This window comes from Simochromis diagramma, unplaced genomic scaffold (assembly GCF_900408965.1).
Source record: "Simochromis diagramma unplaced genomic scaffold, fSimDia1.1 OVJJ01000682.1, whole genome shotgun sequence".
Classification (NCBI taxonomy): Eukaryota; Metazoa; Chordata; class Actinopteri; order Cichliformes; family Cichlidae; genus Simochromis; species Simochromis diagramma.
The window spans coordinates 1661355-1687354 of NW_024387359.1; the positions used below are offsets into that span (position 1 = coordinate 1661355).

At 39.3% G+C, this 26000-nt stretch overlaps 3 protein-coding genes across 4 annotated transcripts; all 3 read right to left on the reverse strand.

The window, feature by feature from the left end:
- Positions 1 to 1263: 1263 nt before the first annotated feature.
- LOC120718654 (nucleolysin TIA-1-like) lies at positions 1264 to 12913 on the reverse strand. 2 transcript variants are annotated; one of them, XM_040007246.1, is made up of 12 exons: positions 12714 to 12913; positions 10719 to 10815; positions 10371 to 10469; positions 8002 to 8056; positions 7775 to 7862; positions 7185 to 7260; positions 6932 to 7037; positions 5668 to 5766; positions 5500 to 5584; positions 5234 to 5375; positions 4939 to 5084; positions 1264 to 3250 (listed from the first exon to the last, which is right to left on the reverse strand). In XM_040007246.1, exons 1-12 carry the CDS (start codon positions 12737 to 12739, stop codon positions 3112 to 3114), a joined length of 1158 nt encoding a protein of 385 aa, XP_039863180.1. In that variant the 5' UTR covers positions 12740 to 12913; the 3' UTR covers positions 1264 to 3111. The 2 variants fall into 2 exon arrangements, with proteins under 2 accessions (XP_039863180.1, XP_039863179.1); XM_040007245.1 differs by having other exon boundaries at positions 4939 to 5087; positions 12714 to 12912.
- An 842-nt stretch (positions 12914 to 13755) lies between these two features.
- On the reverse strand, positions 13756 to 18395 carry dtwd2 (DTW domain containing 2). Its single transcript, XM_040007247.1, has 6 exons — positions 17676 to 18395; positions 17356 to 17446; positions 15960 to 16054; positions 15679 to 15877; positions 15010 to 15138; positions 13756 to 14561 (listed from the first exon to the last, which is right to left on the reverse strand). The coding sequence occupies exons 1-6, from the start codon at positions 17840 to 17842 to the stop codon at positions 14382 to 14384; spliced, it is 861 nt and encodes a 286-aa protein (XP_039863181.1). The 5' UTR covers positions 17843 to 18395; the 3' UTR covers positions 13756 to 14381.
- A 114-nt stretch (positions 18396 to 18509) lies between these two features.
- On the reverse strand, positions 18510 to 23279 carry si:ch1073-398f15.1 (cardiomyopathy-associated protein 5). Its single transcript, XM_040007242.1, has 2 exons — positions 23044 to 23279; positions 18510 to 22554 (listed from the first exon to the last, which is right to left on the reverse strand). The coding sequence occupies exons 1-2, from the start codon at positions 23166 to 23168 to the stop codon at positions 20316 to 20318; spliced, it is 2364 nt and encodes a 787-aa protein (XP_039863176.1). The 5' UTR covers positions 23169 to 23279; the 3' UTR covers positions 18510 to 20315.
- Positions 23280 to 26000: the final 2721 nt, after the last annotated feature.

The window sequence follows — 26000 nt, forward strand, 5'->3', positions numbered from 1 at the left end:
ACACAAGATGACAGCTGCAATGTACAGAGACATCCTTGATGATAAACTACTCCGGTGCAGAGGTGAAGGTTCATCTTCTAACAGAATAATGACCTTAATCACACAGTCAAGATAACAAAAGTGTGGATTCCTGATCACTGTGAATGAACTTGAGTGAACCAACCAGAGCCCAAACCTGAACCCAATTAAACATCTCTGGAGAGATCTGAAGATGGCTCAACATCCAACCTGATGGAGCTCAAAATGTTCTGCAAAAAAGATTGGGAGAAACTGCCCAAAAACAGGTGTGCCAAACTTGTAGCATCATCCTTTAGACTTGTTAGGCTGCCTGTTTTTTGTTTTATTTAATTTTGGCAATTTTTAATAAATTTGAAAGAAGCAAACATGTTTCACTTTGCCATTGTATGGTATAATGTGTAGAACGTGGTGAAAATTTAATTTGATCCATTTTGGAATAAATATGTAACATGACAAAATGTGGAACAAGTGAAGTGCTGCGGATACCTTTTGGATGGATTGTATTGGACTGAGATCTGGTGAATGTGGAGGCTGTGTAAATACAGTGAACTCATTGTCACATTAGAGAAACCAGTTTGAGATGATTTGAGCTTGACATGGTGCACCATCCTGCTTGAAGCTACCATCAGAAGATAGGCATACATTGTGATGTTGAAGCGATGGACATGATCAGCAAAAATACTAGAGACAGTTTTGGTGAGCCTGTGTAAATTACAGCCTCAGTTTGTTAGCTGACAGGAGTGGCCCATGGTGTGGTCTTCTGCTGCTGTAATCCATATACTTCCAAGACTCTGTTGCAAACTCAGATACGTTCTTCTGCAAACCTTGATTGTAAGATGGGGTTATTTGAGTTACTGTTGCCCTCCTGTCAGCTCAGAGCAGTCTGACCATTCTCTTCAGACCTCTGTCACCGACATTATAGAGACCAGATTCCTTCTCAGACCCTTCTCTGTAAACCCTAGCAGTGGTTGTGTGAGAAAATCCCCAGTAGTTCAGCAGTTTCTGATATTCTCAGATCCACTCATCTCCCACAATGAGGCCATGTTCAAAATCACTTAAAATCACCATTTTCCCTTCATTCTGAGGCTTAGTTTGATCTTGATCTTGGTTGTCCTGACCACATCTGCATGCACTGCATTGCCTCTCCGGCAGCAAGTTGTAACAAGACTACAAATAATGTTCTCCATCTCAGGCTCCACCTGCTGTATAGCATAGATGCAAACAGCATAAATGTGATCTGCTTTAAGTATCAGCACTTTAATGGGACAACAGACCAAAAAAATTAAATTAAAATCACAAAGCATGTTACTGGAGCTTTAACAGAACTTGCTTTGGGTTGGAATCATTCTTAGGCACTGCCTACTGTGATGATTTTCGGTTTAATGAAAGGTAGGTCACTGATAAGGCAGCACAGCAAGGTTTTTTTTTCCGATTGTGTTTAAATGACTGGGGTCACAGTAAACAAAATCTAATCCTTAAGAAGTTGCTTCTGTACCCAAAAACAAACTGTCAGGTGGGGGGAAAACAAAATAAGTTAAGAACTATAAGGTTAAAGGCTTTTCCAGCGTGTCCACCAAGCACGTGAAAGATTGAAATGCTGCACCGCCTCTCCAACACGTCCTAGTCATTGCTGCTACTCATTTATGGAATCCACTTCCCCAACCAGGAGAGCAAGCACACTTCCTTAATCATCATGTTGTCTTTATACAGATTCAGTACAGTTGAACAGACTGTTTTGTTATTTACATAAAACAGACTTCCAAATGAAATCACAAATAAACTGGAATGCAAAACAAAACAAACAAAAAAACCCTCTAATGTTTCAAATTTTGTGACAACTTAAGTATTTGTGCAATATTTGTCTGCCTATAAGTAAGATAAGAGTGGCAGTAATCCCTGCATTTTATTTGAGATCATCTAATTTAAAAAATAAAAGTTGACAGTTGACAGCCACTTCATGTTTTAGAAAGAAAACAGAAGATTTTGCGCATCACATGATTAGATGGTGTCACTTCAACATTTCTTTATAAGACAGAGTCCTGAAATGAAACACAAAAAGGCAAAAGCTCTTTTTACAATAACAGCATTTTAAATTTGCTCAACAAAAAGAAAAAAAAAGAAGAAGAAAAGAAATGGCAGTTCATCTATTAGATTTGTAGCAAAAAAGGGGAAAAAAGAAAAGATGGCATAGTCCTTTCAGTTTCAGGGGAAGATGACCAGGGTATCGTCTTGTGTGTAAAAGCATCAGTTCATGCACACACGTAAGCACACACACACATTTCTTAATCCGCAGATGGGATTCTCTGCCCAGTCCTGTCCGGGATAACAAGTGAAGTAGCGCTCAAATTTACTTTGATTTTTTTTGTTGTTGTTCTTTTTTTGTTTGCATCCGCATCCTTCCCTCAACCTGCTGGCTCCTTCTACTCAGTGATATCCTACATTTCACAGAATGACTTGACAACACCCTGAGAACTCGCTCGGACTTGTGTTTTACTTTAGCAACTGGACAGACGGACAGTGACATTGATTCTCCAACTGAAAGAAAACTAAAAAAAAAAAACCACAAAACAAAACCCCGTACCCTTATTCAAGACACATCTTGTAGCTTGTAGCAATTATGCCAACTATTGAGTTCGTCACCTCTTTCGCCCTGGACGATCGTTGAATATTGGTATAAAATCCTGCCCTTGCTCTTTGGCTCTTGGGGGCTGAAAACAAACATTAAAGCAGCTGTTTGAATAGAAATCTAATTCAAGAAACAGGTTCCTTTTAAACTAAACTGTGGCTGAGCTCAAAATATCGTAGGAGAATTTACATTTGGCCAGTAGTACACCAAACAATAAAATGGGCCCAAGAATGCAAGGTGCATTAGCGATAGCTTTAACTGTGTTAAAGTGTGACTAATTATCTTTACACTTGCACATTTGGGCGGTGAGTGAAGTTTGGGGCTTGTATGGTTGATAAAATGGCGTACCAGCTTCACTAACAAAGTAATTTGGTGAGGTGACAGACAGAGCCATTCTACTGCACTCCTTCCCCAGCAGAGTATCATCCTTGTGGCCTCAGAGGCTTAGAGGGAGACGGACGCTGTGATCAGTGAGTGTGATAGCCAGCAGTACCCATGCCAGCCTGGTTGGTTAGCACCGTCCCGTTGACTCCTTGCCCAGCCTCCACCATGCCTCCATTGCTCATGGCACCCACACCTGTCCATCCAGCACCAGCATGTAAATGACTGCAACAGCACACAAAAACAGAACAATTAGAAAAAATGCAAAATACTGACAACTGCTTGTGTTACCCCTCAGCCTCCTAGCAGAAACACCTATGATATCAACTTCAAAATCCTATCATGCCTTGTTCTCAAGTTCTTGTATTCACGAGATTTTCAGAAAACTTATTTTGACCTTGAGATCAAGGTCACTGAGGTTCTAACTCATCAAAGATTTTTAGTAGATGCATCTATGGTATCAATTCCAAAGCTTAGGTGACTGCCTTCTTGAGTTATCGCATTCACAAACTTAGGTGTCCAAGTCGCCCGCCCACCCACCCACCCAGCGGGGTGACGACAATAGCAAATCAACCTTTTATGGCTAAGGGGTAAAAACAAATGCAGCCAAGTAAGACATGAACCAGAGTAAAGATGCACTGATCAGATATCAGCCCAATCCTCATATCACTAGTTTGGGTATTGGTTATTATTCTAATAGTAGACCACTAGTTCCAAGCAGGAAATAAGGTAGCAAATTATATGTTGATCCTGCTGCTGCCTTACACATTTAAAATAAATAAATAAATTAATTAATACTGACAGCTGTCACTGCTACCACTAAGCCTAGTAAATGCAACTATAGCATAAATCTGAGGGTTAAAGCACAGACTACAGCTTATTTTTGGTGCATTTACTAGCTGCTGGTATCAGACTGGTGCTCCATATCAGCAGAAAACAGCTTTAAAGCTTTACTCATTTCTAGTTTCAATTTAGAACTTCCTTTGCACATAATTTGAGCTGTTCAGATTCCATCAGATGCAGGGATTTCAATGTATGAATTCCAACATGGGTTATTAAAAGGAATACAAATTATTCTTATGCCAGCATTTTTCAATACTTTAACAGTATCTGAATTGAATTAAATGTGGACTTGCACTGCTCTGCATGTAGCCAAGAAAAACAAAGACAGACTAAAGTCAGACGACAATACCCCATCAGCCTTTTATGAGTGAGGGACTACACTAATACACAGTAATACACAGTATAAAATATGGATGTAGCTTCCAGGTCAGAAGAGTGAATGAGCCTTAAAGTTGCATTATTTTTAGCAGGAGATGCTGCTGCAGCAAAAACACTTGTGGTCGTATAAAAGCCTAAAAGGGGAAAACAGCCCCTGTCCAGACCTCTATAAGTACTTTCCTGATGGGTTTGTGGATTCAGTCACTTATTTCTGCTCATGCACAATAAAACCCTAAGTCGATTTTGGTGATTCCAAGTTTCAGAAAGGACAATTACCCAGCATGCATGTTAACTAGCTAACAACTTGCGAAACTACACTCTCATTGTGTAACAATGTCTAATCCGTCCCTTGTTTGTCATTTTTGATTTAAAATACCAAGATGGCAACGACAGAACTGCTCAGCAGCTGGAGCCTGAGGCTTCATAACAGGACGTCACAAACCAGTGGGTGACAACATCCATATTTCTCACTGTCTTTAACTTTACTTCTGTCTTAAGCAGCCTACTGTTACCTAGGCTTCAATGATGCACTGTGCATTGTAAAGGCTGGTAGAAATTCTAAAGTATCAAGACAACATGAAAAATGTTTAATTCACTGTAATGTAAATAACAGCCCCTGACACAGAAAAGAAACAAAGCTGAGGTGAACAAACTGCTCACTTCTTTTGACTGTAATCATCTTTGGTACTTACTTGTAGCCCTGCTGATCCCAGGTCTGTCCATAGACGCTGTAGCTCGGCACCTGCCACCCATTGGGCACATACTGGCCAATCTGCTGTGTGTTACTGTACCACTGGCCCCACTGACTGTAGGGCTGTGCTGCGAAGCTCACTGTGTTCTGCTGACATGCAGAGTTATATTTTAGGAGGCAGACTATCACATTGCATCAAAATCACTCACAAGTACAGTCAGTCTCTCATTTGAATGAGTGCGTGTCATTGTAGTCGATCTGTAATACGTTCAGAATAAAATCTTAAAGGTTCATACCTGTGCCATCTGTACCTGCTGTATGGGACCCTGGACCATGTCTGTAGTTTCTTTACCCCAGTAACACTTAACAACATAGCCCTCTATGGAAGTGCCATTGACAGAGACAATAGCATGAGCTGCGGCCTCATGGGAGTTGAACCTGCACAAAAAAAGAAAAAGGGGAAAAAAAAGCACAGGCATTAGATTGGATAATATTAAGACACCCTAAACCTAGGTGTGTTTGACAATTTAGACTTAGAAAGCATAACAACAAGACAACTTGCCTCACAAATGAATAGCCTTTCTCTGGGAAAACTCTGATTTCCATTATTTGCCCAAAAGGTGAGAAGGTCTGTCTCATAATTTGTTCTATGAACAGGAAAAACAGTGTTAATGTTGAATGTGTAGGCAGTGCTTGCAGCCCTGCAGCACAGAGGTAAACTGTGACTCACCTGTGAGTCCTGTTGTCACTCCTCCGCAGTAGACTGTGCAGTTGCTGGGGCTTGACTGGTTCACCACCTCATCAAAAGATAGCTGCTTGGTATTGGTTGCTAAAATGAGAAAAGAGAAAGACAAGGTTTCTCTTTTAATTAGCTTTGTTATCAAAATGTTTTCTTGCAGCATATTTGCTTTGGGCTAGTTTATAGTGCTAGTGCATTTATATTCATTGTGAAACAGAACAAACAGAACACAAACCTGCTCCAACTTTTTTTATTAGCCAAACACAAAAGAAACAAATCTGAACATTTAGAAATTTTATATTCTCGGGTTTTACCTTTTTTTTTTTTTTTTTTTTTAAGGGACTGTTGAAAAATATGCTTAGCAGCAACTTTAATTAAAAAACAAACAAACCAAAGAACCAAAAACAGACATGATTCCTATTGAGCAGTAAATAAGCCCTGGAGTATCTTTGCACTGTTCGCACCAGAATACCCCTCCCCCAACCCTTGTTAAAAAAATAGTAGTAGTAAATAAAAAAAAAAATACGGATGCCATTTCAATATCATGCAAATATTTATTGTTTCCCATATTTAGACAAGTCAAGTGTTGCTTTATCAATAAGCTATGGACAGTTTTACAAGAGCACTTCTATTTGTGGAATGCCTCTCACTGGCACTGGCACACCCACTATGAGTGCTCTTCTTATTACCTTCTTGTGCATGTCCGCACGGCTTCCCTGACTCCTATTTTCAGGTTGCACCTGCATGCAGGAACTAAGGGACGGTCATGCATTCAAGAAGTTATTAAACTATATTTACACACTGCCTATTATTATGTAATGAGCTACAACCAGAAGTAGGTGGTGGTAATAAAAGTACAAGCTTTTACCAACCATTAAAAAACAAAAACAGAAGCACAGCGGACGTATGTAGTGCGGGGACACGACACAATATCATACAAAACCACACACATGGTCTGTTTGGTCTGACACACACACACACACACGCACAACTGAACTCTTCAGCTGAAAACTGCTGGTTTGAAGCTGGAGACTAGTGTTTCTCCATAAGAAACATGTTTCTGGTTAGAATAGAAACTGATGTCTGAGGTGGTGACACAGGTAAGTGCAAGCAGTGAGAAAGGGGCTTTAGGGAGCAATATAAAAATAGCAGCTATATTGAAAAGCAGTCCAGAGATGCACAAGAGGATTTACTTCAAGAGAAAAAAAGAAGGGAAAGAGAAAAGAAAATCTCCCAAATCTTCATTCTCACTCACTTTCACTTGTAGTTTTTGGAGCAGGCTTCCTTGTAGCCCAGTTAGTCCTGATCTGCCTCCCTCCCAACCACTGTCCTCCCATCTGCTGAATGGCGTTCTCTGCATCCTGATTACACAAAGCAAGCACAGAAGAAAAAAAACAAGACATTTGTAAACATTATCAAATACAATATGGAAATCCTGTCTCTGACTTAAGTGAAAAATCAGAACCTGTTTCTGACTCCTCTAACATGGTCATAATTTACACACTTACCCACTTGTTGAAGAAGGAGACAAAGCCATAGCCTTTAGATTTACCTGTGGCCATGTCTTTCACCACCCGACAGTCCCTGCAAACAAATGAAACTCGGTCAAAACAAGCAGCTTGAAAGACTCAGACCTATAAAGAATATATTTTAACCGAATATTACCAAATATTGACCATGTAAAGCTAGCATTTGCAGCACATTAAATCATTTTCCTACAAGAGTCAGAGCCAACCAGTGTTCACCTTCCCTGATTCATATGGTTTCCAAAAATAAAAATGTATCAAGTGATACAGCACTAGAACTACTGAGGAATGGGCCTCACATTTTCAGCAATAAATTCCAGCATATTTCCATGATGCTTTCCTCCTTATGAAAGCACCAGCAGATCTGGTTAGATTAGTGCGAGTTTACCAACTATTAAGGTAGTGTTTGCTAATACCTACAATGGCCTTTACACCATATCTATTAATTCATTTCACAAACCAGTGGAAGTCAGACTGGGTGACACAGAAGCACTGGTTACTAGCACATTCTCGGTTGTGCTGTTTTCAGCTCACAAATTTCCAGAAACTAAATATCACAAGAACACACTTACGATATTTTTCCAAATGGAGCAAAAGCTGCTTTTATGTCATCTGTGGTGATTTCAGGACTTAGATCTCCAACAAAGACATGGAAGTGACCTTAAAAAACAAAACAAAGAAAAAAAACCATAACACAGTAAAACACAAAATTCATTTATTTATTGACCAATGTTCCCTGTTTAAAAAGCTAAGACGACCCCAGAGAATACTGTGCAACCACATCACCAGTTTTACTCACTGCTTGTGTCTTTCTTTTGACTGGTTGGTGTAGTAGCCCAGTTGACCTTGACTTCCTGCAAGAGAAAAAGATGCAGAAAGCGAGGAAGAGGACAAAAGGTGAGACATGTAGCGCGCTTGTGGAAGGAAGGAAGGTTGTTTTTCTGTGATTAGAGGCTTTTTCACACACCACTTTTACTTAGGCCACATTTTGTGATTGAGAACTTTTTTTTTTATATATAAATAAGATGATCTCTGTATGTCACATTTGGGTTCTTAAAGCACCAACACAAACTGATTTATCCATTGCCATTTAATTTTATACACCTTTGCAGTAATTAATAGACAGTAAAAATACAGTGGCGTACACAGAGGGATATCAAGATTTCACCTTCATAATCAGGAACATTTCACTCTCAGTCTAGTAAAAATTTGGAGCAAAACTGTAGGAAGTAAGGTCCAAATAACAAGGGACTTACAAACAAGTGATTTTTACGAACTTGTTATACTCCTCAAATGGTCCTTCAATACCTGTTGAGGATAAAATATTTTCAACTGAATGTATTTTTCTTGGAAGTAGCTCTTATGTGGATTCTATGTGGAAATAAGTTTGCAAAAGAACACACAGCAGTAAAGATGTAGGGGGACAGAAGAGCATCAATCAAATGAGATCAGAGAATGTTACATGATTACACAGCAGGGCCACGGTAAATTAATTCATACACAGATGGAAACTCACTTAAGGAACATCGGCATTTAAAAACAGGCACAGCATGGAGCATGAAATGACAGTAAAAGGCAGTACTGTGTTTATACCCACTCACATACTGGATTTCACTTTCTATGTCAGACACTGTACTGTAACCTACAGAGCCCCTGAAATACCATCTGGTGACGTTTACGAAAAATAATATAAAATAAAAAAACAAGTTTTTGTTAAAATAAAATAAATACATAAATAAATGTATTTATTAGCCAGGAATTTCTGTACCTTGTATATACGAGACACATTTAATGTTATGGGACTTCAGGAGTTCTGTAATAATTCAAAACAGCTGAAAAATAAATAAATAAAAAAAACACTGTATTTAAAGCTTCAGTGACCACATTTATGCACTTTCTTCCTTTTTGTGATTTTCTAGTCTAAGGTTAAAATTCTAACGCTTCCATTCTATACATGAGCCGTAACTATGGCATTCAATTAAATTGTTACTGGCCTTGAACTAGAATGAAAACTTCACCCAACAGTGTGTTCAGACCAAATGTGAAGTAAAGATAAATATAAACATTGTGGAAGCTACACATTTGTGTCAAACAAAGGCAAAGACATTAGTTACAAAATTTATAAACTCTGGCACCACCTTTGCTTTATGCTCCATCACCAAAGTATCAGCTGTTGTTTCTCCTGATTACACTAATTAGCAGAAATGGGGGATAAGCTTAAAGTCACAACACAATTTGAGTCAGCCAGAGCTTTAAGATTTGCCTTAGAGACAAAAAGAGAGAGAGAGAGAGAGAGAGAACAGGACTTGAAGTAAAGTAAGAAGTGACTCTACTTCCTGGTGAGGTCTGAAATATGTTTCTGTCAACTGCATCTAGCTGACAGTGAAATGTTGGACACTTTATTCGTGTGAGTAAAGTCAGGAAAACATCTGCATCGTGTTTGGTCTGAACAAACAATAGGTGGCAGCTCTAGAACATAATTGACACATCAACTGTTGTCCCACTAAAATTTGATTGATAGATTTTCTCATTTTTCATTCATTTTCATTTCATCTGTAAAAAATAATTGAAATTAAAAATAAATAATTTATTTAAACAAATTAATAAGCTAACTGGTAAAATTACTAAAACAAATTAACAAAAAGGTCATATCTTTGATGTCTGTATCAACAAAATATTGAATTAAATATTATTTAACTTTCTGAGAATCTCTGAACAAAATACTCTACAGCTGTTAATCTACCACAGTGAAAAGAATATGCTATTAAGTCATTTTTGCATCTAATTTCTTTGGTTTGCATGATTTGCAGTCACTTCTTGATGTGCAGCTACTGTTTTGAGTTAATTCCACACAACCAACAGAGCAGCAAACACACAAAACCAAAAGCCCACACTGTTGAGAACCAAGACTACATATTTTTAGGATTCATAAAGTTCACAACAGTAAGATTACACAGATCAGTGCTTAGTGTTCTCACCCTGGTCATTTCAGACTGTGCACAGAAGAATGGTTTGCACAGGGGAATTAAACAAATTAAGTGAAGTGGAGCAGGAACAGGGCAGTGTGATTAGGTTTAACAAGATACAAGTTTCTCCACACGCTTCATTTCAAATTGTGCCCACCCAGCCTTGACCTAGTTGACTCACCCAGGAGATACGATAGCTTACCTTACCCAGAATTTTCCGACCATTCATGGCTGCGATTGTGGCAGTGGCATGTCTATGCTCATAAAACTCCACAAAGCAGTACGGATCGTGACCTGCTGTCTGGGTTGGAGAGGAAACACATAAGTTATGTTACTGTGAGCAATATGAAAGCTTGAATAATTATGGTGACGTCATTGTTAAGCATTAAATTGGGAGGATGCAACACCAATGCAAAATGGAAAAAAAAAAAAAAAGGATGAACATTACAAGAGTCAAGCAAGTAGCTAAACCAGATTGAAAGGGCTGAAAAGAAAATGAGAAGAAAAAGAGTTACAGAAAAATAAATAAATAAAAAACAAACAAACTCACATCTACTATCATTTTGCAGCTTTTGCAGGGTCCGATTTGGCCAAACAACTCCAAGATGAGTGCCTCGGTCACATCCCGGGACAGATTTCCCACATACCTAGATGCACAAAAACAAACAACAGACGGGAGACAGTCAGTGCTGGCTAGTTTTTCAAAGTAGCCACCGATGGCTGGTGCAGATGCTCTAACAGGGCAACAGAGTTTCCCTTCTCTAAAAGTTTACCATTGTTAAAATATTAGCCCAGAGAAACATCTTTCCTAATCCATTTTTATCCTAACTCCAGAAAAAGTTTGAAGCATCACGTCAGGACACTGTAAGAAGTTGTTGTTTCCCATTTTTAGCTCATTCATATCAGCCTCACCCTCATTACTGGAAATACTTTGTTTCGTTTTAGATAAGGGAGGTTTCTGGGTAGACTGTGCAGGAGGCCAGACGCATCATAACAACTTGATAGATGTGAGTTTGCTGGACCATTACATGTGTAATTCTTAGACCAGAACAACTCAGCAAATCACAACCACATACCATGCATTCATCCAATCCAACTGTATAGGACACATTATCGTATACCCCTCCTTTGGGTACGGTCTAGAAAATTTCAGACGGGTGGAGGTGATTGCTTTCTTGTAATTTCTTGGAAAAGATAAAAATAACAAGGCGGTACATGTTTCCATAAGATGGCAAAGCAGCTGACATGATCATGTTTCGATAAAATACAATCACTGATTACATTCTGTGTTGGGATAAATATTCAGTTAAAATATTGCCACAAGCTAAAATGACAAGTAATTGTTATGAAATTAAATTTCTCTACTATGAAAGCATTCCAATCTAATACACTTCAAAATACTGGTGTTTTATTGGTATGATATCTTGGATTAACGCTGTAGCCCAACAAGGATCAATTTAAAGCTTTTTACACACTGGAAGATGGTTTAATCTCTAAAAATATATCATACTTACTGAGCTGATAAAAGGGTTTGAATTTCAAGAAAAAAATATTTGAAATCTTAATCGATGTCTTGCTATTTTTTAAAACATATTTTATTTATTTACAAATAAAACATATTTAAAACATATTTTACTTAATTACTTAATATTTTACTAATTAAGATGACGACTTACAGATTAAAATAATTTAAAAAAAACACAGAAAATAAACAAAACGATATCAGCACCAGACACCACTAATAGTCCACTTGTAAGGCTCCATTAAATGCAAATCTGAACGCTATTTATGCTTAATGATTCTGTAATTATAGCATTTAAATGTCAGCCAAAGAGTAGGGAGAGGTTTAAATAAAGAAATATCAACATGTCTTTTAAATAGAACTGTTTTAAATAGAATTAATCTTCCCCCAGGTAATAAAAACCCGTTTTCATAATCAAATCAACATTGGCTGACACCATGTTAACACTTAAAGCATCAAACGCATATACATATATGTACAGTTTCCTGGCCTATACAATGGTGACTCTATCAGGGTGATGGCACGTCGAACTCCATTGAAAAGCCAGCTAGTTTAATGTCCTTCTGCTTATTGCAACACTTAACAGCGCTATAGAGAAGTCTCTGGTACATTTAGCGAGTCTCCCCAAGTTACTACTTAAAGTGTCGTTCACTAAGCATACCAACAGTTATTTATTTTAGAAACAATTCAACTTTCACGCCGTCTTATTCTCAGCAAGAAACGTGAACGGACGCGTTAATTTGAGATTTTTCTGGAACTAGCTAGCAGGCTAGCATTAACCAATGTGTCGACTATACCAGAGATAGACCGTTACCATGTGTTTAGATGTTATAAACGCGTTGTTATGCTACGTTTAACAAAAGCTTACACAAGACATTCAACTGTTATTATATAGACGGGAGCCTCCAATGTGCCTGTCCTAAAGAAACAACCGCTTCGAGACTGGAGTCAGCCCTGGAAACTGCCGCTGAGCATTACGTGACGAACACAAGCGTTTAGCTAACGATAAAGGCATACACTTACAGGGTTTTGGGCTGGTCATCGTCCATTCTGTTTCAGTTGCTGGCCGAAAACAAGTCGCAACCCCGAGAGCAAATCCACGACTGTCGCGGGCAGCTGCCGGTGACACTGTCGAGTTATTTTATTGCGAACTGGTTTATCGCCGTTGTTAGCTCAAGAGTGAACAATGGGCAGCCGACAAAGATGGCGGAGCAACTGGAGGCCGACGCGAGTCCCGCATGCGCAGTAGTTCAGCCTAAAGGCAACTTCTAGACAGGTTACAAAATAACCACTTTTAATAACTTCATTCAATCCCGCTGTTTTTTATATTCTCTTTTGTGTAAAGTAACTACACTGCACTTTGGGAAACGTGTATCTGAGAATGTATATTTAAGTTTTGGATTTCTCCTCTTTTCTACATTTGAGAGGCAAATATTAGGACATGCAATATATTACAATTTAAATTATGTATACACAGATGGATAAAGCTGATGAGCCATACTACAAACAAATGGGAAGAAGTTGTTTAAGCTAGGTTAAGAAAAGAGGTGACAATCAGTGAGCAGCAGTGGGGTATAGAGGGTGGTGCAGGACATGCGAGGACAATGAGACAGTGGTGAGGTGAGCAGTATGAATGACAGATGGGTTTCCGGTGGGAAGGGAAAAGTTACATCACGGCTCGGCTCTGACTCCCCTCTTGTTTGCAGTGGTGATGGACAAGTTCACAGATGGGGTTTGGTAGGACTTGGCATGGACTATGATGTTTGCAGAGGACGCTGAACTGTAGTGAGAGTAGAGAGCATGTGGAAGATAACCTAGAGAGGTGGAGGTATGCCCTGGAGAGAAAAGTAATGAATAAAGAGAAGAACAGCCAGACTGCTTTGAGCTGATTGGAGGATAGCAGTAAACCAAATAACCACTGAGTACAAGCAAGGTATGCAGAAGAGCATCTCTGAATTCACAACATTTTGAACCCTGAAGCACATGGGATATCTGCTGCGACATTCAGATAGTAGGACCAGAATTTGGCGCAAACAAAAGAAAAATTCTACACATATTCCTAAAATGAGATTTGTTTTCCATTTTATTGATAGTTTGTGGCATTGAAAAACTGCAATACTTAAACAGCTTTTTGTAATATCCAACAAACATTATTGGCAAGCCTCCAAACACCATTTATAAAGCTATACATTTATACAGTATAGTGCAAGTTTCAGTTGTCACTCTTCTTACCAGTGTGTTATTTGTCTTTGGTAGGTTTTGTGTTGATTTCTGTTTATTTTATTATTTTTTGTGGAAATTGAAATTTTGTTTATTAAAAATATCAGTGGAATCAGCCCTTCCACATGTGACCTGCTGTATAGCCACGTGAATCCAATCACAACAGAACCACCACACGTTTCTAAAAAATTCAAGCTATTGTGATGTAAAAAGTAAGAAACCTAATTTATTCTTAACTCTGATGCTTCAAGTACAACATTTATTTGTCACTAATTTACTTACAATTAATGACAAATACATAAATTATATTTATCAGCATATACAAGTGTTTTTACAAAAAACCAAAAAGGAAAAAAGTCCCCTTATGTCTCATCGTTTCCATCCTTGTACTCTGATCGCACAGTCCGACACAGTGCAAACAGCAGGAGAAGCAGAGCTGACAGGGCCTGTCCTCTCTGCTCTGACATGCCCTCATCTGGGGCAGATGCTGTGGTCACTGAGGAGTTTCTCCATCCTCTTTATCTTGCGCTTGTTCTTTGGCATGGGCTTGTCGTACATGCCGTTCTTCAGCAGATGTTCCTTGCTATGATGGATCTGAGCGCCGTGCTGAAGCTGGAAGGAGCAGAGTGCTTTCAGGGGCTTGAGCAGAACCTGCACACGCACAGATGGGAATGGAAGGAGAGCGCGATAAAGAACACCATGCTCTGTGTTTTGACATGATTCATGATAATGAACCTACAAAGAATTACTGCCCAGCTTCTCACGCACTCTTATCTCCAAGCTTCATTTTACCATCCTTTTACCCTTTTCATTTAGCCTACCCACTCATCACCCTTGTTTTAAGAAGGCAGCAGCAAAAAACTCATTTTATTCTAAAGAGCGGAAATGTCCATTTAGCAATGATCTGCTGAACACAGTCAAGCATTTAGCATTAAAATCTAGATATTTATCTCAGCAGTTGGTAGAGACTAAACACAGAGTTAAAAGTAATGCAAATATTAGATGTAAAAATAATTACGATTCTGTATACTACAGATTTTAGATATTTATTACTGTTATTATTATTATTATTATTACTATTACTGTTTTGGTATTTTACCTCTTGGATCTCATCATTCCGCTCCAGGATCGACAGAGCGACAGCGGCACATTCCAGAGTAGACAGACAGATGTTGGAAGGTTGTGTGCGGATCACGTATTGACTTGATAAAGTCCTATTGAGCTGCACCTGGTAAACCAAAACAGAAGTGATCAGTAATCACAATGTTGATGTATGAAAAGCAATGAATTTTATGAAAGCTGTAATTCTTAAGGAATGCACAACACTGGCAGTTTTTCATTTAGACAGGTGTGAAGTTTCAAAGTTATGCTTTGTCCATAAACACGTGATCAGAACTGGAAAATCTTCTAATGTTGGTTGTCAACATTACACACATTCAACTTAGAGGCGGACTGACACAAAATTTATGACACAGATTTATCTGATATCAGATATATGAGCTAATTCCCCCCCCCCTTCAGACTTCTGTGTTTCATTTACTTGTTTACGTTTTCCCTCACTCTACCTGGATCAACTGATTTGTGTGTTTGTGGCGTTGTATTGACTAATCACGTTTGTGCACACCTGCATGTTATAGTTCTGTGTCAGTTGGACACACAAATCCAAATTTTCCACCCAATTCAGGCTTTAAGACCCTAGAAAGAAAAAAGGCTTAGCAACTGAGAGAACAGAGTTTATATTCTCTACAACGTCCTTTAATATGCGCACCTGCTTGGGCAGGTGGAAAAGGCTGTTTTTGAGGAACATGTTTTTGGCTTGGCTCCAGGTGCCGTCTATGATGATGACATTATATTTCGCAGTGCCCACTTCTTGGTATTGCACCAACTCCTCAAGGTTCTCCGATTTAGGTCCTGGGTACAGAATCAGCGTTCTGCTGTCCCGGCACACCGCAGCCAGCTCCGGGTGCCTGCACAGAAAATAAATGAAGGCAGAAAATAAAAATTTAAATATAACACATATTTAACTACGCTCAATTAACGCATACTTACTTTTCCTCATTAAATCTCCTTCCAACTATGACATTGCATTTTCCTTGTGGCAAGCAAGCAGCAAGTAGAGGAACTGTGCGGAGTACTCGGCTCTCCTGCAAGAGATCGAAACCTTTAGTCTCTCATGTTAACCTTTTATAAAATGTGTGTTCATTACTGTCATGAAAGCCGCGCATTATAGAGTCCACTGTCAGGAGCAAGACAGTAATCTGATTCCAAAGCATTCAAACACACCCGATGGCGATGTGAGGGTGATACACTGAGAAATGAGACACTGGTGTTCTTCTTATTCATCCACTAACTCTCAACACAATATCAGTCTTGGTCTGGTGCAGATGTACATGTATGCATCTTTCTGGATATGGGTCAATATCAAAACTTGCCTTTAATGGAAATAAGTCAGCAAAACATGCGTGGAAATGGTGCGATGTAGAAATTGTTCTTTCAGATAGTTTGATTAATAAAATAAGCTATGGTTGTATCAGCTGATACAGGCATCAATGTATATGTTTGCCATCATTATTATTATTATTATTATTATTTATTTTACAGGAAACAGTTTTTCCAGCAGAGTGGACATCTGTACCATCATGCAGGATTTTAGATTAGCGAGGTAACTTAACTGGGAATTTTCCGTTTTAGTGCAAAGTACAACTAATGTCACTGTTTGTTTTGATAGTAAGATTATTATAGTCCATAATGTTTGTCTCTACAATTAATACTTTTGGGTGGTTATTTTGCTTAAATATTCATCAGCATTTTTAAATCAAATCAATCTTAAACAGTTACAGTCATCTTAGTGTAAAATTCCCTTTCTCTTTGTTACTTTATCAGCTTTTCTGCTGATTCAATTAAACCCATGTCCTATAATATATTATTGTATATAGCATTTGTATTCTTTTTTATACGATTGTATATAGCATTTTATTTTTAATTTATTTTATTCTACTCTATTGTGTACTGTATCTCATAGATATATTATTCCAGTGTTTTTTCTCTAATTTTTCTATGTAACTTTGCACTGTCCACTGCTGTAACAAAACAAATTTCCCCACACGTAGGACTAATAAAGGTTATCTTATCTTATAATAGTTTATTACTTATATCCTATTTTTGTCAGCCAGGTCTCAAAGTGAAACTCATGCAAGATCAACTTGCTAGGCAAAAAATAACCCATAGAGGCTCAAATCAATGTGCAATACAATGCATACAACAATACAGCTAACACTGCTAACACTACCACACAACATAAAGTTTAATCTGACAGATTTTTATAAACAATAACAGTGACTTTTGGAGGCTTTTGAAAAACATAGATGTATTTTTTGAAGCTTCACAAGCGCTACATTTAAACAGATCAAGGACTCTGGGTCTTAAAACATGACTTTTGACTCACCTCTGCAGGATGCTGCACTACGTACAGACATGTGGAGACCTCCAGAGGTTGTGATGGAAGAAAAGGACATAGACACACCTTCTGAGGGCGACTACATGGGAGGAAAGTTGAAGACGTGAGGCTGTGTTTTCCCAGTTACTTCCCAGCCTATAGCCCCCATCTGTGTGTGTTTCAGCTGGTCTTGAGCTTTCTGTAACGACACGGATCTGTTCCCTCATTAAAGCATGCCAGCTACGCGAGGAGACGGGAACATTCATACGCCGCCTGGATCAACCAACTCGGCTAACTACTAGCATGAGCTGCTCTTTAATTCAACTCACCGGCAACGGAAACATGTCGGTCTTCTCTCGCCAGCCTCCACCGGAAGGGCAGCCAGATCCCCAAAAGCGTCAACCAACCCGTCCTCCATCGAGGAGCCGTCGCACATTTCTGGGGCGTTTTGTATCTCTTGAGTGACGGCGGGACACAGACTGGGAGCGCAGTCCATTGTGGAGTTAGCAACAAGCTAACCTGTGCGAGTACCCAAACACTGCGCCGTCTTCTGGTGTAGAAGTAGACCGACTAGAGAGAGAAGGCACACGGCGGCGTAATTAAAAGTGTTTCGTAGAGTTCACAGTGCGTGCGCTTTATATTTCGGGTATATACCTCGCCTCTACAATGGATGAAAAGAGACGAGTACACAATGCACATAACTGCTGGTGGTAGGAAATGTTTATTACAGGGGAGTCCGAGGCTGAATTCGTTTATACAAAGTGTTTCTCTTCTTTTTCTTTTCCTCCCATCTCCTTTGGTATGCGTCTATCGCGTAGTATGTTATATACATTTAGAGTTGGATGGCTAAAATAACTTGTTTCATAATCATAACAGAGACCTTTTCTGGCTACGCTTACCTCGTTAGTAAGGTAAGAGTAATGATCTATGGGGCGACTTCACTTGTTGCTACTGCAAGGTTAACCTGTAAAAAGACTAAAGCTAGATCGATATTATTAACCAGTATTAGCCATTATCACAGGTATATATGATATTAGCCCAGATGATTTCCCGTATATGCTAACAGAAATTAACACAGAACTTTTTGACATCCGGGGTCTCAATACAGATACAGATACTAAAATTAAGACTAGTTCCTTATTTTGTCACATCTATTTTTTTTATTTTTTTTGTCATATCCAAGATCAGTGGTGCAAAGTGAGCTTCACAATAATCTGTTAACTATTTAGTTTGGAAGCTGTGTGTGACTAAAGAATAACCCCATCATTTCCCCCTTTCTCATAAGATTCAAATATACTCTCAATATGTGTATGTATGCATATAATCCAGACTGCTTTCATGCATCATTGGTAAAAACGCCAATCATGTCAGAAACAGAATACTTTTATAATCTCTAAGGACAATATATATATACTGGTATATAAATCGGTATATATTCAGTTTGCCATCATATGCAACAAAGAAAAATAATATATTATTGTTTGAAGAGCTAAAAAAAAATAGCAGCTATTTAAACTTTCATTGTCGAAATTGTGTTTCATTACAATTTTTGCTGTCCTTCTCAGGATGATTACAGATGTTCATAATCAGTTCATAGGCATAAATATAACAGCAACCATTTTTGTTATACTCGTCGTTGTTTTGTTTTTCATTTTCAGTCAGTTAGCTGTTTGCTGTTCAAAAACTCAAGTTACCAACATGCACTGACACATCCGTTCTATTTATTGTATTTCTGCGACACAGTTGCTTGTAAGTTGTTAGTACTTCATTAACTCAGGGCTGCCACCTGTCGGTGTGGAGGAAAAGGGTTATTTAAAAAAATACGCTGGGTGTCGCCAAAGGCTATTTAATGTAAAAGTAAGGCCGCTACTTGAAAACACAGCTTTTGCCCCACGGAAGCAAAATAGTTATGTACACTTAGTTGCGTATGCATTTTATTCACACATCGTTTGTCCATTTGAAAATGGATATCTGTGAGTTTGTTTATAGTTTGACTTTGAAGGTCAGTCGACACAGGGTCACAGCTGAGGCTTCAGATGGCACCGTTGGATTCAGACGTAAAGCAACTACTGTACAGTGTATCTGCAAGCAATGCAAACATGCAGAATACTGTACGCCACAGTGCAAAAATAAAAAAAAACAATCCCAAAAAGTTTCTCTATGTGCATACATTGGGGAATATTTTGTTCATTTTGAGACAGCTGTGCTAAAGCAGACTAAAACGAGCTACGTTTGGTTAAGTTGGAGATATCTTTTCGCAGGAGGAATGATGCAGGAGAAATATACGTAACTTTTATAAATGCCTTTGAACATTTTTATGATAATTTTTTTAAAAAGCATTTGCAAAATTTTATAACATTTGATGGAGATCTTTAATTACAGATTATTTTGACAGGGTGCAAAACATCACACCCCATTTGGCTTAGCGACAGATGCACATTGTCAAGAAGTTTCACGTTCCAAGCACATCCATGATTAAACAAAGATTTGCAGGGTGGATAATTTGTCAGGAATAACCACAGGTAAATAGGCTCATCTGCACGGATCACAGACTCTGTCTTGGATGTTTACAAGCTGTTGTGCGGAACGCAGGCTCCCAGTTTAGATAAGGTGTCGAGTTAATGGCCAGAAGGGCTTATTTATAGCTGAAGATGCACCCTGACACCGTACAAACACCGACACATGCACGCTCATCCTTTTTATTTGCACATGTGAACCACTCTCATCAATCATGCTATGACTCATGCGCTATTGGCAGAAAGTTTGGCTTCACCTGCAGAGACAAAGGATATATGATCAATCTGAAGGCAAAGGTTTTAGATAAGACTTTGATTATATATGCAAATCTGAGCTTTAAGAATTTATCTTAATTTAATGCACTTTACATTTACTGACATTTTAAGCCCAAATATGGATATTGATCTGTTACAGCACTTAATACCAAGTTTATTGAAAAAGACTGTAGCGCACTAAAGTATTACACACTGTCCTTTGTTTTTGGCTTGCTCAGTTGGAAAAACTGTCGAACTATCTTCTTGTTTCTCAGCATTATTCTCTGTTGGATCTGTTTCTGATGACTTAACATCTGTCTCTAGTTCAGTTTGTTTTGTAACTGTTTCGGTCTGGCTTCTTTCTCCTTCTTCTGGTTTGGGGTTTTCTCCTTCAGTTGGCTTTCCATCTCTCTCATCTCTGGTGGTCACTTCATTCCCGTCCTGTACGCTTTCAGCTTCTGTTTTGGCCACAGCCAACGCATTCTCTTCTCCATCTCCGTCGCCTTCATCAGCAGTCTCTGCCGGCGATGCCGTCTCTTTCTCCTCCTCTCTTTGCTCCTTCCCTCCAGCCTCTTCGTTTTCCTGCACAATTGGAGTCAGAGGCGTTAGATCTAGACACGTCTTAGGAGGGGATGCTACTTTTCTCCTAGGAGGAGCGACTGGCTTGTCTATTTCTGAATCTTTTTTCCACAAATCCCGAACACAGACATTGCTCTCTTCCAAGGCTGCGGGATGATCATCTATACTTGTCCAGTCTGCTTCCTCTGAGGGAAACTCAAAGCAAGAGATGCTAAGTTCATCGACTGGGATTTCTGTTGGTTTTTCAACTGTTATAGACACACTCCTTACTGTCTTGGATTTACTCTTTTTTGCTGTTTGTGTGTCGTCTTCTTCCAGAAGTCGAGGGAAAGGCTCTATGTCGCACGGAGAAGAATTGGCGCTGGACCTGAAGAAGTCTGTAATATCCTCCTCTGAGTTAGGCACCTCTCCTTTTTCAGGTTTGGTCACAAAAACATCAAGATCATACAAATCCTCGGACATTATCCGAGGTCCTTCCTCTGGGCATTTTTCTTTATCTGTTGGTTCCCCTTCCACAACAGGAGTCTCATCTATCAGGACATATTTCTCTAAATATCCCCTGGCCTCTCGGTCTGAATGCCTGCTGTGGAAGGACTTCTCCGAGGTCACACTTTCAGTGTCTTCTTCTTTTTTCCGGCTGCCGAGTGCTTCCTCGTAAAGGTCTGTATAAAGAAAGGCCATGGCTTTGGGTTCCTCCAGCAAAATGGGATCAATAATTTTCGGGGGCCCTTCGGGTAGAAAGATTGGTGTGAGGACATCTTCTTGGCTTCCAAACAAATTCGAACCACTCTGTTTTGAGGGAAGCCTAGATAATGCACTTTCTGCTGCTCCACCTCCATCTGTTGCCCCTGGACCTTTCAGAAAGTATTCGTCTGTACCCCCATAAAAGACTTCATCTAAAAGCTCGTTAGCAAGTTCCACCAGACTGATTGTGTCTGACTTGTCAACATCTGCACCTTTGGTGCTGGTGCTTTCTTTAGTCTGTGCATGTTTCTCAGTGTACTGACTCTCAGTAGCAGTCTTTGCCTCTGGTTCCACCTGTCCTCCTGCAGCCACAGCAGGACCTCCTGGAGCTTGAGCATCAATCAGGGCGAATGCCTCAAAGTAGTCCACATTTCCTGCTGCTGCTCTGCTTTGCATTCTGGCCACCGGAGCTCCCGGTGGATCCATGGAATCTAGATCCACAGGAGGGCGGGGGCTGGCTTGGTAATCTATTGTTGGGCCCATTTCTACTGAGATCAGCAGCTCATTTTCATGGATCTCCTCACTAGCTTTAGGAACAACACTTTCCTTCAGGTATGAAAGATTGTCCACCATTTCTTTGCTGACTTCTTCATCCACGGTGGCCAGTTTTTGGGGAACAACAATGTTGAGGATTTCAGAGCCTTCTGACACTAAGCTGAACAGCTGCTGCTCTTTGTCTTCCTGAGGATCAGTTGTTTCCTCTTGGTCTCCTTCTCCGTCACTTTTCAAATTTGGTTGAGAGACTTCCACTAACTCTGGCCGCCCTGAGATGTTCTCAGAGCTTTCTGCCAGGACTTCTCGCTTTTTATCTGCTTTGCTTTTCGGCCCACTTGCCCTCTCCTTGGTTGTCTTCCTTCTTGAGATAAGCTCCTCATCCATGACAAAAATGATTTTGCCTGCTGGATGAGACCCAGGTGTTGCAGGCTGTATTGCACTGAGATCCACAGAGGGGAGTCCAGCTTCAGACATCCATGGTGTGGTGCAGCGACTGGGGGTCGTCTCCCATGCGATTCCGCTGTCCTCCCCTTGCATAGTTACCATGGAGAAGGAGGAGTCCATCATTAGGCACTGCATCTTAGGCCGGACATTATCATCGTGGACAGCCTCGCGTAAGCTGAAGGCACAGTAGCGCACAAATATTGGGAGGTTAAGGGAAAACTATACAAAATATGTCCTAATAACTTCTAAGTTGTGCAGGTGTTCTTTTGCTTTAATACTTTTTGCACTGCGCCTAAAGCGAGAGAAAGAGTCTCAACTTATATTCACCAAAGTCTGAACTGCATAAAGCATCACATCTATCAACCTTTGAAGATGCTTGTTGTGCTCCATGAGCATTTTTACGTCACACAAGTGTCATTAAGTAGGAAGAAAGAAAGAAATTTCACCCTGCAGAACTTCCCATTCTGCTTGACCAGTGCAAACATACGAACATGTGGCATTTCCTCCATAAATTCAGCATATTTTATTACTGTAAAATAAATGTTTCACCACAGACTCTAATTCCTAAATGATCAAAAACTTTCTTCTGTGGTAAAAAAACAAAAACAAAATTGCAAAACAAATCTCATTAAGATGAAACTTTAACCTGCAGCATAAAGAGCACCTGTTTTGAAGGGTCTCCACTTCATCAGTAACATCAAGGTTTTGTTCTGTAATATCTTCAGATGTCAACACAGTCATCTCGGGGTCAACATCTGACTGTGCAAAATCCTCCATTGCTGTAGCCATTGTTAGCAGTGTGGATCTGCTTCAGCCTCTCAACACGACTCGATGCTGCTCTGCTGATCACATATGAAGCGAGCGAGCGTGCTCGAGTCGGGTTTTCATGCTCAGCATAATCTTGAAATAGAAAACTTGCCTTCCACTGTTTCATCTGAAACATTTGCAGCATGCGGGGAGAGTAATTCGTCTCCTGTTCACAATGGTTGAACTCTTGAAATCACTACATACAAATAACAAGTTAATCTGGGTTAAGCAGTTGCAAATAATCTGAACTTTGAAAATGCAGGAACATTAAGGCAGTGTCTCTGTCTTATTTATTTTTGCCAGGTCTATTAATAATTTTTTCTTGGCATCATGTATCTGATATCATTAGTCTCTCTGTAAGTGAGTTAGAGGTAAGATTGTTTAAAATCTTTAAGCTGTTTTTTTTTCATGTGCAACAAATCACATGTCAATGAAAAATAGTAAAAACCAAAATTGTGATTAAAAAGTTAGACTTGTCATGCTTTTCTGTCCCACTAGTGAGCATTTTTTTTGTGGTAACTGGCCAAATACGTTTTTAAAATCTGCCTTTCTTTCATTTTGATTGAGCCACCTGCTCGTGTCTGTCACACAGAGTGTCAGAGATGCTATGTGGGAAATGAAAGCGTGAAGGAGTTGGGGAGGGTTTAGTCAACAAGTTCTATCTGGGTAAAAGTTCCCCAGTGTAAACTAGTCTGACATACCCCGTGCAAATCATAAAACTTTCCAGTGGGCATGCCAAACTGTGAATTTAATATTATATAAATTTTGAGGCTCAAATAATTGTTCCCCCCACTGCAAATACAGGAAGTGCATACTGGAATGTGTCACATCCTTGGAGAGTGACTGGGATTTTTTGTTTGTTTGCTTTTATTTCATTTCATATTGGATATCATTGTTCTATTCTTGTGTTACGTATTGTAACTATTAAGGCGCTGCTTTTGTTTCTTAGCTAATTTACTGGTGTGTGTTCTACATACATCTGCTTAAAGCTACGCTGTTTTCTCTATAAGGTCTGTTTTTGTTAGTTAATTTTGAGTTTGGTTTTGGTTGTTATTAAAAGAAAAGCTTGCAGTCATTGTAGTGAACTAATGCAGTCCATCACAAAATTCAAATACTATTTTACAGTATTTCCTTGATATTTTTAATGCTGCAAATGTTTAACATTTTAAGATGTTGTACTTGTGGGTATGTGTGTGTATAGATTGTTGGATAAATAGGCATGAGAATTACAGAGTAACTGAATATCAAATACATAGAAAATACAATTACCACTCAACGTTTAGTGACAGTACATTAATATACGTCTATTTTAACTATGAAATAATAATATGAAATTCCAATATTTACACACATCCTTCAAATTCCTTTCAATCCCATAATACCATACCACCCCCCCACACACACATACACAAAATAATGGCACAGAGGGCAAGTAGCAGCAAAGTTGCTGCCAATCAAGCGCGACTGATTAATTGATCATCAGCGAGTGTGAGCACCTTTATATAAAAGCATAGGTTTTGTCGGTTTGCTGGTCTGGAGCACTAAATTGTGTTAATTCAATGCCACAATATTCCCAGTTGTTGACATCTCATCAAACACCTGATTCGAACTGTCAAGCATGGTGGTAGAGGGGTAATGAAATGTGCTTGTTTGTGAGTCTGCCACAAACTCCTCTGTTTACTAAAGTATTTTAAAGTCAAGCCTGAGGCCAACTTTCTGATGACTAAATTTTACCCAAATTTTTGTCATGTAACAGGACAACTCTGTCAAGCGTAGCAGGAAATCTATGCCAAATTGGCTGAAAAAGAAATCATTTAAGGTGTTGCAGTGGCCCAGTGAAACTGAAAAAACCCCAAACCACGTAAAATGTTGTGGTGGGACCTTGTGGGTATAAAAGAATATCAACAAACACAAATACAAACAGAACTGGAACTAACAAAAACCTAAACTGGGAAAACCTGGAACATGAATCATGGAGACATAAGGAAGTTAACAGACGATCCGACAACAGACAGAGGAAGACAAAGGGCTTAAAAACAGAGAGGGATAACTAGGGAATGAGACAGGAGGAGAGCACAGCTGGGAGTAATCACACACAACAAGACCGGGAAGAAACAAAACTGAAAAGTCCAAGAATATAAATTAATCAATAAACACAAAACACTGGGCCAGTAATTTGACATTTATGTTAGGCTGCTGAAAGGTGTCTCTATAAGCGATTGCACCATAGGTTATACTTAGTTTGTGGCTCAAGAGTTGGGAGTTCGCCTTGTAATCGGAAGGTTGCCGGTTCGAGCCCCGGCTTGGACAGTCTCGGTCGTTGTGTCCTTGGGCAAGACACTTCACCTGTTGCCTACTGGTGGTGGTCAGAGGGCCCGGTGGCGCCAGTGTCCGGCAGCCTCGCCTCTGTCAGTGCGCCCCAGGGCAGCTGTGGCTACAATGTAGCTTGCCATCACCAGTGTGTGAATGTGTGTGTGAATGGGTGGATGACTGGATATGTAAAGCGCTAGGTTGATCGTTAGTTTGTGATAAAAGAAACTTTATCTCTAAGATCCAGAGAAGAAAACTCCTGTTATTTTAAAACATATATCATTAATGTCATGAATGCATATCATACTGAAATGCTGATTGTGCCTTCAACCCCATCACCATTTTCAACCCCCATAATGCAAAGTAAAGCCCTATTACCGATGTTAATTAAAGTTCACATGACATGCTCTGGCAATGAAAACAGAGTATTTTTTGTTTCATAAGTGATCTTTAGCCATGGGACATCATTACATACTCACCAGAATTTACTACTACTTATCATGA